The sequence below is a fragment of the Aspergillus wentii genome, assembly GCF_001890725.1.
Source record: "Aspergillus wentii DTO 134E9 unplaced genomic scaffold ASPWEscaffold_3, whole genome shotgun sequence".
Classification (NCBI taxonomy): Eukaryota; Fungi; Ascomycota; class Eurotiomycetes; order Eurotiales; family Aspergillaceae; genus Aspergillus; species Aspergillus wentii.
This window is the reverse complement of record NW_024467834.1, coordinates 1,345,865-1,358,798: the sequence shown is the minus strand read 5'-3', so window position 1 is coordinate 1,358,798 and position 12,934 is coordinate 1,345,865. Positions and strand designations below refer to the sequence as shown.

General features: G+C 33.7%; 1 protein-coding gene across 1 annotated transcript; it reads left to right on the top strand.

Annotated features, from left to right (window-relative positions):
* Nucleotides 1–1,237: 1,237 nt before the first annotated feature.
* ASPWEDRAFT_50229 (putative AP-3 complex subunit delta) lies at nucleotides 1,238–4,803 on the top strand (the record flags this gene model as incomplete). The annotated part of the gene is made up of 6 exons (XM_040837402.1): nucleotides 1,238–1,254; nucleotides 1,670–1,788; nucleotides 1,837–2,033; nucleotides 2,091–2,474; nucleotides 2,521–2,749; nucleotides 2,807–4,803. 6 exons carry the CDS (start codon nucleotides 1,238–1,240, stop codon nucleotides 4,801–4,803), a joined length of 2,943 nt encoding a protein of 980 aa, XP_040690458.1.
* Nucleotides 4,804–12,934: the final 8,131 nt, after the last annotated feature.

Below are 12,934 nucleotides of genomic sequence, written 5' to 3'. Positions count from 1 at the left end.
TTCTAGATGAATTCAAGTAGTTAGTGATGTTTCAATTATCCCGTCAGGATGTCAAGTTATGGCCTGTTGCGTTTGAGGATCTCGAGATTCTTGGAGGAAATGTAGTTGTGGATATGGGATGAAAGAGCTACCTCCTCGGTGCTCCGTCCCTACTCCGTACTACCTAAAGGTACCACCAGGTGGTACCTAGCTTAGGTATGTACCCGTACCCGGAGTACCTAAACTACTGTGTACTCCGTAGACTCCATACCTACTATATAAGTAGATGGAGCAGAGCAGAATTATTACTAATGCCACCTGATCTAGCTAGTTAACTAGCCACATAGTACCCTTACGGGAGGGGAGGCTGCCGGTTTGAAAGTTCAGTGGATAAACACTTTGAGCAGTAATTTCTTTGTATTATAGTACTCGTATGTTAATCATTTAATGTAGTCATTTCTGCAACCTTTCTAGGCTTTTTTAAAAATATTAGAGATATATACTGCATTTATATAAAAATAAATAATATTTAATATACACCTACTTAATAAATATATATAAGATGGTTTATCTCTATATTAAAAAACCACATGCCTCTATGTAATATATATATCATTAAAAAAAAAATACTTAGTCATTATACCCTACTATAACTACTACTTTCAGCCATTTCCTATATAATATATTGTTAGGGCCTGTACGATATACTGTATGTAGGAGACCAATTCCAAGACCACGGCTCGGATAGGCGCACGTGACCACACGCTGCGCATCTCTGATCGCGGGTTTGAAAGCCTTCCAAACCAGCGATGCTTTCAAACCCGCGATTAGTTCTACTACCGATTGACCGCTACGTTTACCACGCTATCTGTATTCGATATTGGATCTGCGTACTTGTATTATCGCACGTCCTCACATATATATAGAACTTTAAGGTAAATTTATATAATTATATAGCTAGATAGCTTAGTTAGATATATGTTTAATTTAATACCTAGGGTATATTTTAAAGTATTTTCTTAATATTTATATGATTTACGGTAACACAGAAATAGAGAGCCCTTAATCACCGCTCAGTTACTTCTTTAGATTAAGTCTGTTTTCTGAGTAGCTTGAAATAATACTTTGTAATATTTACTAGCGTCAAAAAAGTGTCGACCACTGGAGGTACCACCTAGTTAATAGACACCGCCTCTAGCCCACACCTACAATGACATCGCTATTCTCGTGACCTGAGTAAACTGAAGCTGGATATGAAATGAACAATCATGATGGGTACTCAGAAACGATTCAGTTTGATTTTCCTTGGTTTTTAGACTACTCACCCCCCAGAGACATTTACCTACCTACCTACCTACCTCTGTCACAATTTGGATCCACGAAATTCTAGTGCCTTAGCCTCTTCTGAACGGACATTGGATCTATAGTGAGTACCGAGCAAACAAACTCATCAATCCCGTCTGCCCCTGACAGGGTTAACAGCCCACACTCGATCAATATCTTGGCAACCTGACTGGCAGAATCCTTCTACTGCAAAGCTGCGGCAAATGAACCATACTCTCTCTCAAAATCTTACTATATGCGGTACCGTATTTAATCATCCTGCCGTAGCTACCGGCAGTTATCTCAATAATGTGAGTTTGCGGCTTCTCTTGATTGCACATGGCAGTTGCACTGATAGAGAATGCAGGTTTGAAAAATCACTCTATGACCTTATAAAAGGTCTACGGAATCATCGAGGGGCAGAAGAGGATTATATCCAAAACAGTCTTCGAGAATGTAAGGCGGAGATCAAATCGCAAGACATGGGTATGCACCCCCTCCAAGCTCGCCCTCAAGTATACTAAATTTGCGTAGACAAGAAAGCAACGGCGCTCTTAAAGCTCATATACTTAGAAATGTTCGGATACGATATGTCTTGGGCTTCATTCCATGTTCTAGAGGTCATGTCATGCGCAAAATACTTGCAAAAAAGAGTGGGTTACCTTGGAGCGGTGCAAAGCTTCAGGCCGGATACCGAAGTATTAATGCTGGCTACAAATTTACTCAAAAAGGTATGCTAGGGCTACCGCTTGCTGGTCACCCCGCAAAATGTCTAAACATTTTGATAGGACATTATATCTTCAGGTATACCTAATATGTCGCTTCCACTCATCACGTTACCACACATCATCACCCCCTCGCTTGCCATCTCTTTACTTGGGGACATTTTACCACGGCTATCTCATTCCCATGTTGCGATTCGCAAGAAAGCAGTTGTGTGTCTCTATAGGCTCGCACTGGTTTATCCCGAGGCGCTCAAGCTAGCGTGGCCTAAAATTAAAGATCGGCTTATGGATGATGAAGAAGATAGCAGCGTCATCACGGCAGTCATCAATGTTGTTTGCGAGCTTGGGTGGAGAAGGCCGCATGATTTTCTCCCACTTGCACCGAGATTTTTTTATTTACTTGTTGAGGGGGGCAATAATTGGATGGCTATAAAAATAATAAAACTTGTTTGTTTCCCCATTCTTTCTAAGAACATGCTTCTGATCCTGTCAGTTTACAACCTTGACTCCACTAGAACCACGCTTAGTGCGGAAGCTTCTCCAGCCATTAACAAATATTATCCAAACAACAAATGCCATGTCACTTCTATATGAGTGCATTAATGGTATTATCCAATGTGGTATTCTTGATGGAGATGATGCTCTTCGAGAGAACTATGAAATTGCACGGGTCTGTGTCGGAAAACTACGAGGCATGATTGTCACGGATGCTGATCCAAACCGTAAGTATTCCTATGTCTGGTCTGATTTTGTTGATATTTAAGTTAAGTAATGGGCAGTTAAGTATGTTGCACTCCTTGCATTCAATCGTATTGTGGTGTCACATCCTACCTTGGTGTCAATGCAGCAGGACGTCATCATGGAGTGCTTGGAGGATGCAGACGTCTCCATTCGCTTACAAGCTCTTGAGCTTGCAGCCAGAATGGTTACGAGTGATACGTTACAGCCAGTGGTCAACCGCCTAATAAGCCAACTAACCAACCCTTCGCGGTCAACGGACAAAGATCTTCCAGATGCTGAGAGTGATGACTCGGGAAACCAGGTGGAAACCCGTAAAGCAGACTGCTCGTTTACATTACCAAATGAATACCGGATCGAGGTTCTCCATCGAATCCTGGATATATGCTCTCACGATAACTACTCGGAGTTACCTGACTTTGAATGGTATATCGAGATTTTGGTCCAATTAGTCAAGCTTCTTCCTCGAGGTATTGAAGAATATGTCTCTTCGCCCACTATTCATCAAGAGAGTACGAGTGGTTTCGAAAGAGATGCCGCGTCCCGAATTGGGTATGAAATACGCAACGTTGCAGTTCGTGTGAGGAGCGTTCGGATGGAAACGACTAGGGCAGCAGAATCATTGGTTATAACCCTGATTTCTAAGCTGTCAAGTTTTAACGACGGTATTCTAGGGCCTCTTGCTTGGATAGTCGGCGAATACGCGGAGTATCTTCAATGTCCTGGTCGGACACTTCATTCATTGATTGATACATCCAACTTGAAGTTGCCAGCAAAGGCGCTGTCTCTTTGTCTACAGGCCATCCCAAAAGTGCTCGTCCATATAATACATGACGGCGAAACCTGGGATGCATCCTTTCAAATTGAATCTTCGCTATTCCTGGCGCGTGTCATAGAGTTCCTTGAGCCTTTGTCGGCTCATCCCGATTTAGAAGTGCAGGAAAGAGCTATCGAATTTCTTGAAGTTTTCCGTCTGGCAGCAGAAGTAATCCATTCAGATACTTGCCAGTCACAAGAGATGCCTTTTCTATTATCTTCTGTCATTCCAAGCCTCTTCATGGGGCTCGAACTCAACCCAGTTGCCGTCACTGCCCAAAGAAAAGTACCCTTCCCTGAGAGGCTCATTCTTGACCAGAGTTTCAACGATAACCTCTCGAGTTTGTTCCGCAACAGCATCAGCTTTCCCGGTGAAGAAAACCGGAAACCCCTCCAAAGCTTCTATCACTTCCAAGATATCCCAAATTCCACTAAACAGTTCAGTGATACCGCTCGGTTCGAATCACAGTTGGCTACTTATCAAAATTTGGCCGGAACATCGTCAACTGATGAAGTCACTGCCCTGGCGAGGCGAAGAGCTGAACGCAAAGGATACAATAGAGACGATCCTTTCTATATCGGGACGGCAGATGAATCGTCTGGCACATCCACGCCATTTCACCAAGTATTCAATGCTTCAAACGGCGCTGGGCTAGACATTGATTCTATTCCCATAATAGATCTTAAGGTGAACGAAGAGGGGGGCGATCATAGGAATCCTATGGTAGACCTCGAGAACCCAAGAAAGCCCATGTGTCGCTCTCAACAATACGACATTGCTGTCGATGAAACGATTGGGAATGAAGACCCCATGGAGTTTGGGGCTGTTAATAACTCTGGGAAGGCCAAACGATCTCTACTTCAGATCGACTCCAGTGGCCTTGGAAAGCTTTCACTTGGGGATTATACAGGCTCGGCTGGCGTTTCAAAGACCGAGGAAGATGACAATGAGATGAATAAGGCCATGCAGGAGGTGGAAAAGGTTAGGTTGAAGATGCAAAGAGCATCTGAGCGGGTCAACCCTGAAGGCATTCCTGCAGAAGGGATGCTTGTGAGGAAGAAAAAAAAGAGGGAGAGGAAGTCTGCCATTAATAACCATGAAAATGATGGCATATTACCAAATGACCATGGCATTCTCATGAACAATGATGTCCAGCAAGGTCATTCTGGTTCTGTTATCCAGAAAAAGAAGAAAAGGGTGAAAAAGCGGCTGTCAACATAGTCAAGGCAACAAATACTATATGCACGCATCACTCTTCCCCCTTTTCTCTTTTGTTGTACATAGTATTGTCATAATGGTCTTGGTTCATAGCGCAGTATCATTTTGGCTTAGACGTTGATAATTTCGTCATATCTACTTCATGGACCCCCATATGGGGATGTGAATCATAAGTACCGTAGGCCTAGCTAGGTTTTCTGGGATGGATGGTTGCAATATTGTCTTGCCGGCTTGTGAGTGAAGTACATGCGATTGGGGGAATATTGAGGTAATGCAGTCACTGGTATGATGATGTTCATGATGAAACCTGGGATCCATCATATCTTCTTATTATACAATAATACATGGATGCAGTATATCAGGTTTATGCCATCTGGCCACTGAATACTCCAGTGATAGTTGACCAGATATTTGGCACAATCCTGAGAAGCTCAAATAAGAGCCCACCACAAACAACAAAGGCAAGGATTACTGGTTACATCTTGTTAGACACTTGCTGGTTTTATTTCCTGAAGTTTGGATACATACCCACCCACCCAGTAGAAATTGGGGACTTCGGGTTCTGTTTTTGTTTCACTGGGGCTTGTCCTTTCCCACGCTTTGCAGCCTCGTGCTTTGCATATCTCTCGTTCGCCTTTCGCTGTTGTGGTGTTTGGGCCTAGGCATGATTATCAGCATCAGGAGTGTCACATCAAGATCTGAGAAGAAATATACCATTTCTAATTTCCACAATTATCTTGTTGCGCAGGCTCTGACTGTATTAAGTTACCGGGCTATATAGCTGTTGGGATGTGTTTGATCAAGGGGCAATTGGCAGCAAAGGTAGGTAGGTGGGTGAATAAGCTACAAAAAGGCCACGTTGTTGTAACTGTTAGGACAGTGCTCCATATTACTATTATTTAGGCCTGTCTAATATAACAAGCTTAGTAGACACTAGACACATGATAAAGTCTTATCCCTTACTATGGTCTATTGATGATGATATATTCTTGCTAGTAAATAACAGTATTTCAATGATCCTTTTGTTCTATGGAAGCTTTAACAGTGGCTATTTTGTCTTGGTATTTTCTCTTCTGGAAAAAACTTTGTGCGTGAATTGAATTTTTAAGATTTTGTAATAACCATTAATCAGTTCTAGCTTAGAATTTATTAAATTATATTTAACTTCTAGCGACTATTAGTAGATACTAATTTTATTAGGATTACTGGTAATAATAGTAAGAAATAAGGAAATAACTTATTTACTAATAATATAGATAATGACTAATTGTCAGGCCTGGTGGTGGTGATACCGCATGATTAGTACTTAGTAGTAGTAGTAGACCTCTTATTCCTATTATAGCTAACTCTAAATACATATTACTATACAGGATTACTTAGAGTGCTACTCTAAAGTAGGTAAAATATAGTACTAGTACTATAGAGGGGAGATTCTCTTAACTAAATAATTAGTTAAGCTACTCTTATAGAAGAATAGAAAAATATATACCTACTAACTTTAGATAAACCTTATATAAAAGCTTTATAGCTCTAATTATTATATTATATATTTAATTATATATACCTTATTATTAATTATTAATTACTAATTACTCTCTTATTAAGCTACCTTTATGTTACGGCACCTTTATCAGTGACCATATCAGGCAGAATCAGGCGGTCAAGGGGAATGGATATTCTTATGGCAGAGAATTATGATTTGCTATTATCACACTCTTCATAGCCACTATCTGGCAACGCTGCCACACTCATATAATATGGTATATAGGTACTATATCTTAGTAAACATACTATCTGGTATACTATTATAGATGGTATATACCTTAGTATATAGAATAGTATATCACTAGCATACTATGTGGAGGACTATCTAGAGGACTATAGATAGGGAAGGAAGATATATAAGGATACTTACTTTATATACTTAAATAGTTCTTTATAATTAATATAAGTTATTATCTTATAGTTACTATTCTATTACTACTTTAATTATTCTACCCACTTATTTATATATCTCTAAGCTTAATTAAGAAGTATATAAGCTTCTTAGCCCTACTTCTATCTTTAACTACCTTACTGTATTCTTAAGTACTATAGCTTATAGAAGTGCCCCAGCTACTATTAACATCCTTAGATTAGGGTTATAGGTTAGTATTCCCCAGGCTTGACTCACAGGTTACAGGTTAGGTATCATTGCGAGATCCTAGGGTGTGACACTTTATAGCTTTATTATATTACTAAATTATTACTTTATTAACTTACTACTTATATTTCTAACTTTATATATCTTTAATTTTATTACCTATATTAGTAATAGTTCTTATATCTATTAGTCTCCTTTTATAATTATTATTAATCTAGTATAGTAGCTATTATATATACTATCCTTTATTTCCTATACTTAGTTACTCTATATATTATTCTAATTTATAGAGCCTATTATCTCTTTATCTATTATATTATATTAAGAGAGTAGGCTTATTTATATTATAAAATTAATAATTACTAATAATATATTTAGTTTTAAAGTAGCTTATTATATCTTAATATCTAGAGTATATTACCCTATAACTTCCTCTATATATTATTCTATAAATTAATAAGTAGTAAGTACTTGTTACGGCACCTTTATCAGTGACCATATCAGGCAGAATCAGGCAGTCAAGGGAAAAGATATTCTTATTATGGAGAATTATGATTTACTATTATCATGCTCTTTACAGCCACCACCTGGCAGACACCGCCACACTCACATGACATGGTATACAGGTACCATGTCTTGGTAAATATACCATTTAGTATATCATCACAGATGGTATACACCCTGGTATATAGAATGGTATACCACTGGCATACCATACAGAGGACTATCTAAAGGACTATAGACATTAGAGGAAGATATATAAGGACACTTATTTTATATACTTAGATAGTTCTTTATAATCAATATAAGTCATTATTCTATAGTTACTATTCTATTACCTTTCTAATTATTCTACCTACTTGTTCGCACATCTCCAGCTTAATTAAGAAGTATATATACTTCTTAGCCTTACTTCTCTCTTTACCCACCTTACCACACTCTTAAGCACTACAGCTCACAAGAGCACCCCAGTTACTATTAATATCCTTAGATTAGGATCATAGGTTAGTATTTCCCTGGCTTAACTCTCAGTTTATAGGTTAGGTACCATTATAAGATCCTAGGGTATGACACATTAATCACCTATCTATATAAGTGTATGAATGATACCTAACATTAACACTAGTCCATCTTAAGTGATTAACTTAAAATATTATGGCTAGAAATACTCCAGTAAGTAATGTGAGCTCTATGGCTTCGCAACCACCAGCCAAGAGCAATGAGGAACTCTTAGGTATAATTAAATAGCTTTAGGAAACCATTTCCACACTTAAGGGGCGCCTTACTATTAAATTAGTAAAGGTCCAACTACCTAAACCATTTAGAGGAAAGAGATTGCAGCTTTAAATGTTCCTAATATAATTAGACACCTATATTAATATTAATAAAGAAAAATTGGTATATAATACTAATAAAGTGGTTTTTACTTCAACCTACCTCACCAAGAGTGTATTTAATTGGTTTAAACTATTTCTCTAGAACTTTTAGGAAAATAAAGCATCAGGACAGGATAATAATACTAAGGAGATCTTTATATCTTATACTAAATTTAAGAAGAGACTTAAAGGGACCTTTAGTAATATTAATGCCACCCAGTAAGTAGAGTAAAGACTATAATAGCTTAAATAGATAGGATTAGTATAGTAGATAGCTTCTAAATTCTAGTAGATTATATCCCACTTAGACTAGGATGAAGACGCTTATATATCATACTTTAAAGAAATGTTAAAACCTAATATACAGGAAAAACTTATTTAGTAAGAATGACCAGACTCCCTGGCTAAATTTATTAAATTAGTAGTTAAAATAGATAATAAACTTTATAAATTTAGAAATTAGTGCACTAACTACTAATTTAGAGGAAACCAGCACATAACTAACTATTAATTAAATAATAGCTAAAGAGTATAACTAGTAAGCTAAGGATATATAGATCCTTTTAGGCTATAACTAATAGAACTTAATATAACTAGTGTGAGATAAAAGGGTATAATACTAGAAGAATAGGAATGATAGCATAAGGAAAAGCTTTATTTCTTTTATAGAAAACCTAGATATATAATAAAAGATTACTAAGTGAGGTAATAATATAACTAGAAAAATCAGAACTAAGGAAAATAACTCTAAGCTATAAAGGAACTTAGAGTAATAAATAAAGACCTATAACTCTAGAAGCTCTATTAATAATACACTATATTAAGTAAAGAAGAGATTAATTAAGAACTTAATATAAGAAAAAGAGGACTAATTAAAATAATATAGGATAATTAAATGGAAGAAGAGCTATAACTGGAATAGTAAATTAAAGTAGAATGCTACCTAGATAACTTAATATTAGATAATAGTTATATACCATATAATTAGTTAAGACCAGACAGTAAGGATCTAGCCCTACTTAAACTAGTATAGATAAATAAACCAGACAAGGATAACTAGGACTATATAAGCTGTCTTAATATTAAAGATATATTTAATAGTATAAAACTAGAACCTAAGACTCTAGTATTATTATAGTATAAATAATAAATCCACTATGAACCTTTCAGTATATAGAATATACTAAGATAGAATTATAGAGAGCCAGCTCCTATAGGTAAAGTAGTTAACTAAGTTTAGTAAGTTATTAATCCTTTAGATAAAGAGTACAGTACTTAATAGGAAGGCCTAGTATCCTACTAGGAGGGACTCTATAAGTTACCTAAGTAACCTTAAAGAACCCTATAAGATAACTTTAAATTAAATAAATATATTATAAAATTACTAGAAAGAAGGCGCCATTTTACCTAATATAGGGTAGGGCAGTAAAACTAAGATAGGGTATATAAATAAATTAATAAAATCTTAAATAGAGCCTAGAAGGAATTAGATAAGCTTAGAAAGGAAAAGTCACTATTAATAAATAAAATATAATAGAGCTTCTACCTTAGACTTATTACTAAAGTACTCAGATAATTAGCTAAGATAATAATTAACTTAGGTGTAATAGGAAACTATATAGATCTAAGATATAAATAGTAGCTAGGTATACTTAAGATTAAGAAGGCCTAACTAGAGCCACTTATAGGCCTGAATAGAGAAGACTTAGGAGGTTATCTTATAGATAAATTAGGATCTATACCCTTAGTTATAATAGGTTATAAGGAGTAACTTAACTTTAATATAATACTATTAGGACAGTATAATATAGTATTAGGGATTCCTTAGCTTAGGAATTATAACCTAGAAATTAATTAGAAAGCTAATATGATATAGCTAGTAAATTATAAATACCCTAGATTAGTAGGTATAGGGGATAACACTATCAGATCTTAATAATATACTTATAAAGGAGAACTTAAGAGTGGAGTTAAGTAATTAAATAAGGTAATTAATATTATAATAAGTAATAAAGTAACTAAGATTTTAGCAGCCAGTAAAGCTTTAGATTAAGTATAGCTAGTATAACTACCTAGATAGGTACTAGAAACAGCAACTAAATATTATAAAAGAACTATTATTAAGGATATTACTAATAACTCCTAGGGGGAAAGATATTACTCTAATATACTAGTAAAGTAATCCTCAGACTAGGATAATAGCTTATAGAAGTATAAGTATACTAAGGAACTTATAGTAGACTCCTAGGAACTACTATATCTACCTTAAGAGTATACTATATTTCAGAAATTATTTAAGTAACTATAAGAACTATAATTACTAGAATATAGACCCTATAACTATAAAATCCCTCTAGAGAAAGGGAAGTAACTAATCTATAAGAAAATCTACTATATATTAGATAAAGAGACTAAAGCACTTAGAGAATATATTAATAAATAGTTAGTAAAAGGTACTATTTAAATATTATAATTACTAGTAGGATACAGTGTCTTATTTATACCTAAAAAGGATAATAGTCTATAACTTTATATAGACTACTAATTACTAAATAATATTACTATTAAGGACTAATATCCGCTACCTCTTATTTTAGAAATCCAGGATTAAATTAAAGGAGTAAAATGGTTTCTAAAACTTAATATTATAGATGCTTATAACCAGATCAGAATTATAAAAGGGGAAGAATGGAAAACGGCATTTTAAATAAAATATAGAGATTATAAATACTTAGTAATGCCATTTAGGCTAACTAATGTACCTACATCATTTCAATAATTTATTAATAAGGTATTAAGGGAATATCTTAATATCTTTATTATTACTTACCTTAATAATATCCTAATATTCTTAGATAACTTTAATAAGCACATTTAGCATGTTATAAAGGTACTTATAAAGCTTTAAGATATAAAATTATAGCTAAAACTTAAAAAATATAAATTTTATATCTAAGAAACTAATTTTTTAGGACACTAGATCTCTCTAGAAGGAATATATATAGATTAGATAAAAGTATAGGTAATTAGAGATTAGCCTATATTAAAAAATCTTAAGGAACTATAGTAGTACTGCAGACTAATTAACTACTATTAATAATTTATTAATAACTATATAAAAACTATAACATTAATATTTAAATTACTTAAGAAATCAGACCTCTTTAAATGGACTTAGGAACAGCAGAAAGTATTTAAAGAATTAAAAGAATAAATTATATAAGCACTAATTTTAGTATAACATAACCTAATAAAAGAAATAACTATTAAGACTGATATATCAGACTATATAATTTATATAAGAATAATATAACCAGGAGAAGATAGGAAATTACAGCTAATTATATTCTACTTAAGAAAACTAATTTAAGCTGAACTAAACTATAATATCTATAATAAGGAGCTACTAGTGATAGTAGTTGCCTTTAAGATATAGAGAGTCTATCTTAAAGGGGCTTAGTATTAAATTCTTATTAAGATAGACTATAAGAACCTCACCTTCTTTATAATAACTAAAGAGTTAATATAAAGGTAGGTAAGATAGTTAGAAGTCCTCTTAGAATATAACTTCTATATTATACACTGTAAAGGGATAGAGAATAGCTAAGTAGATATACTTAATTAATAACTAGACTATATACTTAATAGAAAATATTATAAACTAGTAATCCTAAAATAAAATAAAGATAGCAGTCTTAGTTATAATTACTAATATTAGATTACAGCTACTATAAGTATTAGATTAGATAAGTTTAAAGAGAAACTTATTATAGAAACTAGAAAAGATTAAATAATCTAAGGGATACTTAAGAAACTTAAGGATAACACTAGATTTATTAAAGGTAATAATAGACTAGTATATTTTAAGGGACTTATCTATATACCTAAGAGTATATAGACTGAAGTTATAACTATACATTATAACACCCCTATATTTAGATATATAAGAGCAGAATAAATAGCAGTATATATTATAAGAAACTTTTATATACTATATCTCTAAGTAAAATCACATAAATATATAGTAAGATATAAAATATATATTTAAGATAAACTAGCAAGATATAAACCCTATAGAAATATATAAATACTGAAATCACCTATAAAACCATAGGAATAGGTTATAGTGGACTTTATTACTTAGTTACTACCCTTAAGTAGATAGGATACTATTATAGTTTTCACTAACTAACTTACTAAATATATTTAACTTACACTAGTAAAAGGCACACTTAATATAAAATAGATGGCATTTATCTTTTTAAAGGAAATTATTATAAACCACAGTTTACTAGAAAATATTACCTTAGATAGAGATAAACTCTTTACCTTAAAATTCTAGATATCCCTTATAAGGATAATAGGAGTTTATTACTAGTTAACCACTACTTATCACCCACAGGTGAACAGGCAAACTAAATAAACTAATTAGATAATTAAATAATATTTATAATACTATATTAACTATTAATAAAATAACTAGAGTGAATTATTACCTATAGTATAATTTATATTTAATAACTCAGTGCACTCTATTATAAAATAAATACTATTTTATATAAATCACTATAGATATCTAAATATTATTAGAAAACTGATCTGATAAGAATTAAAC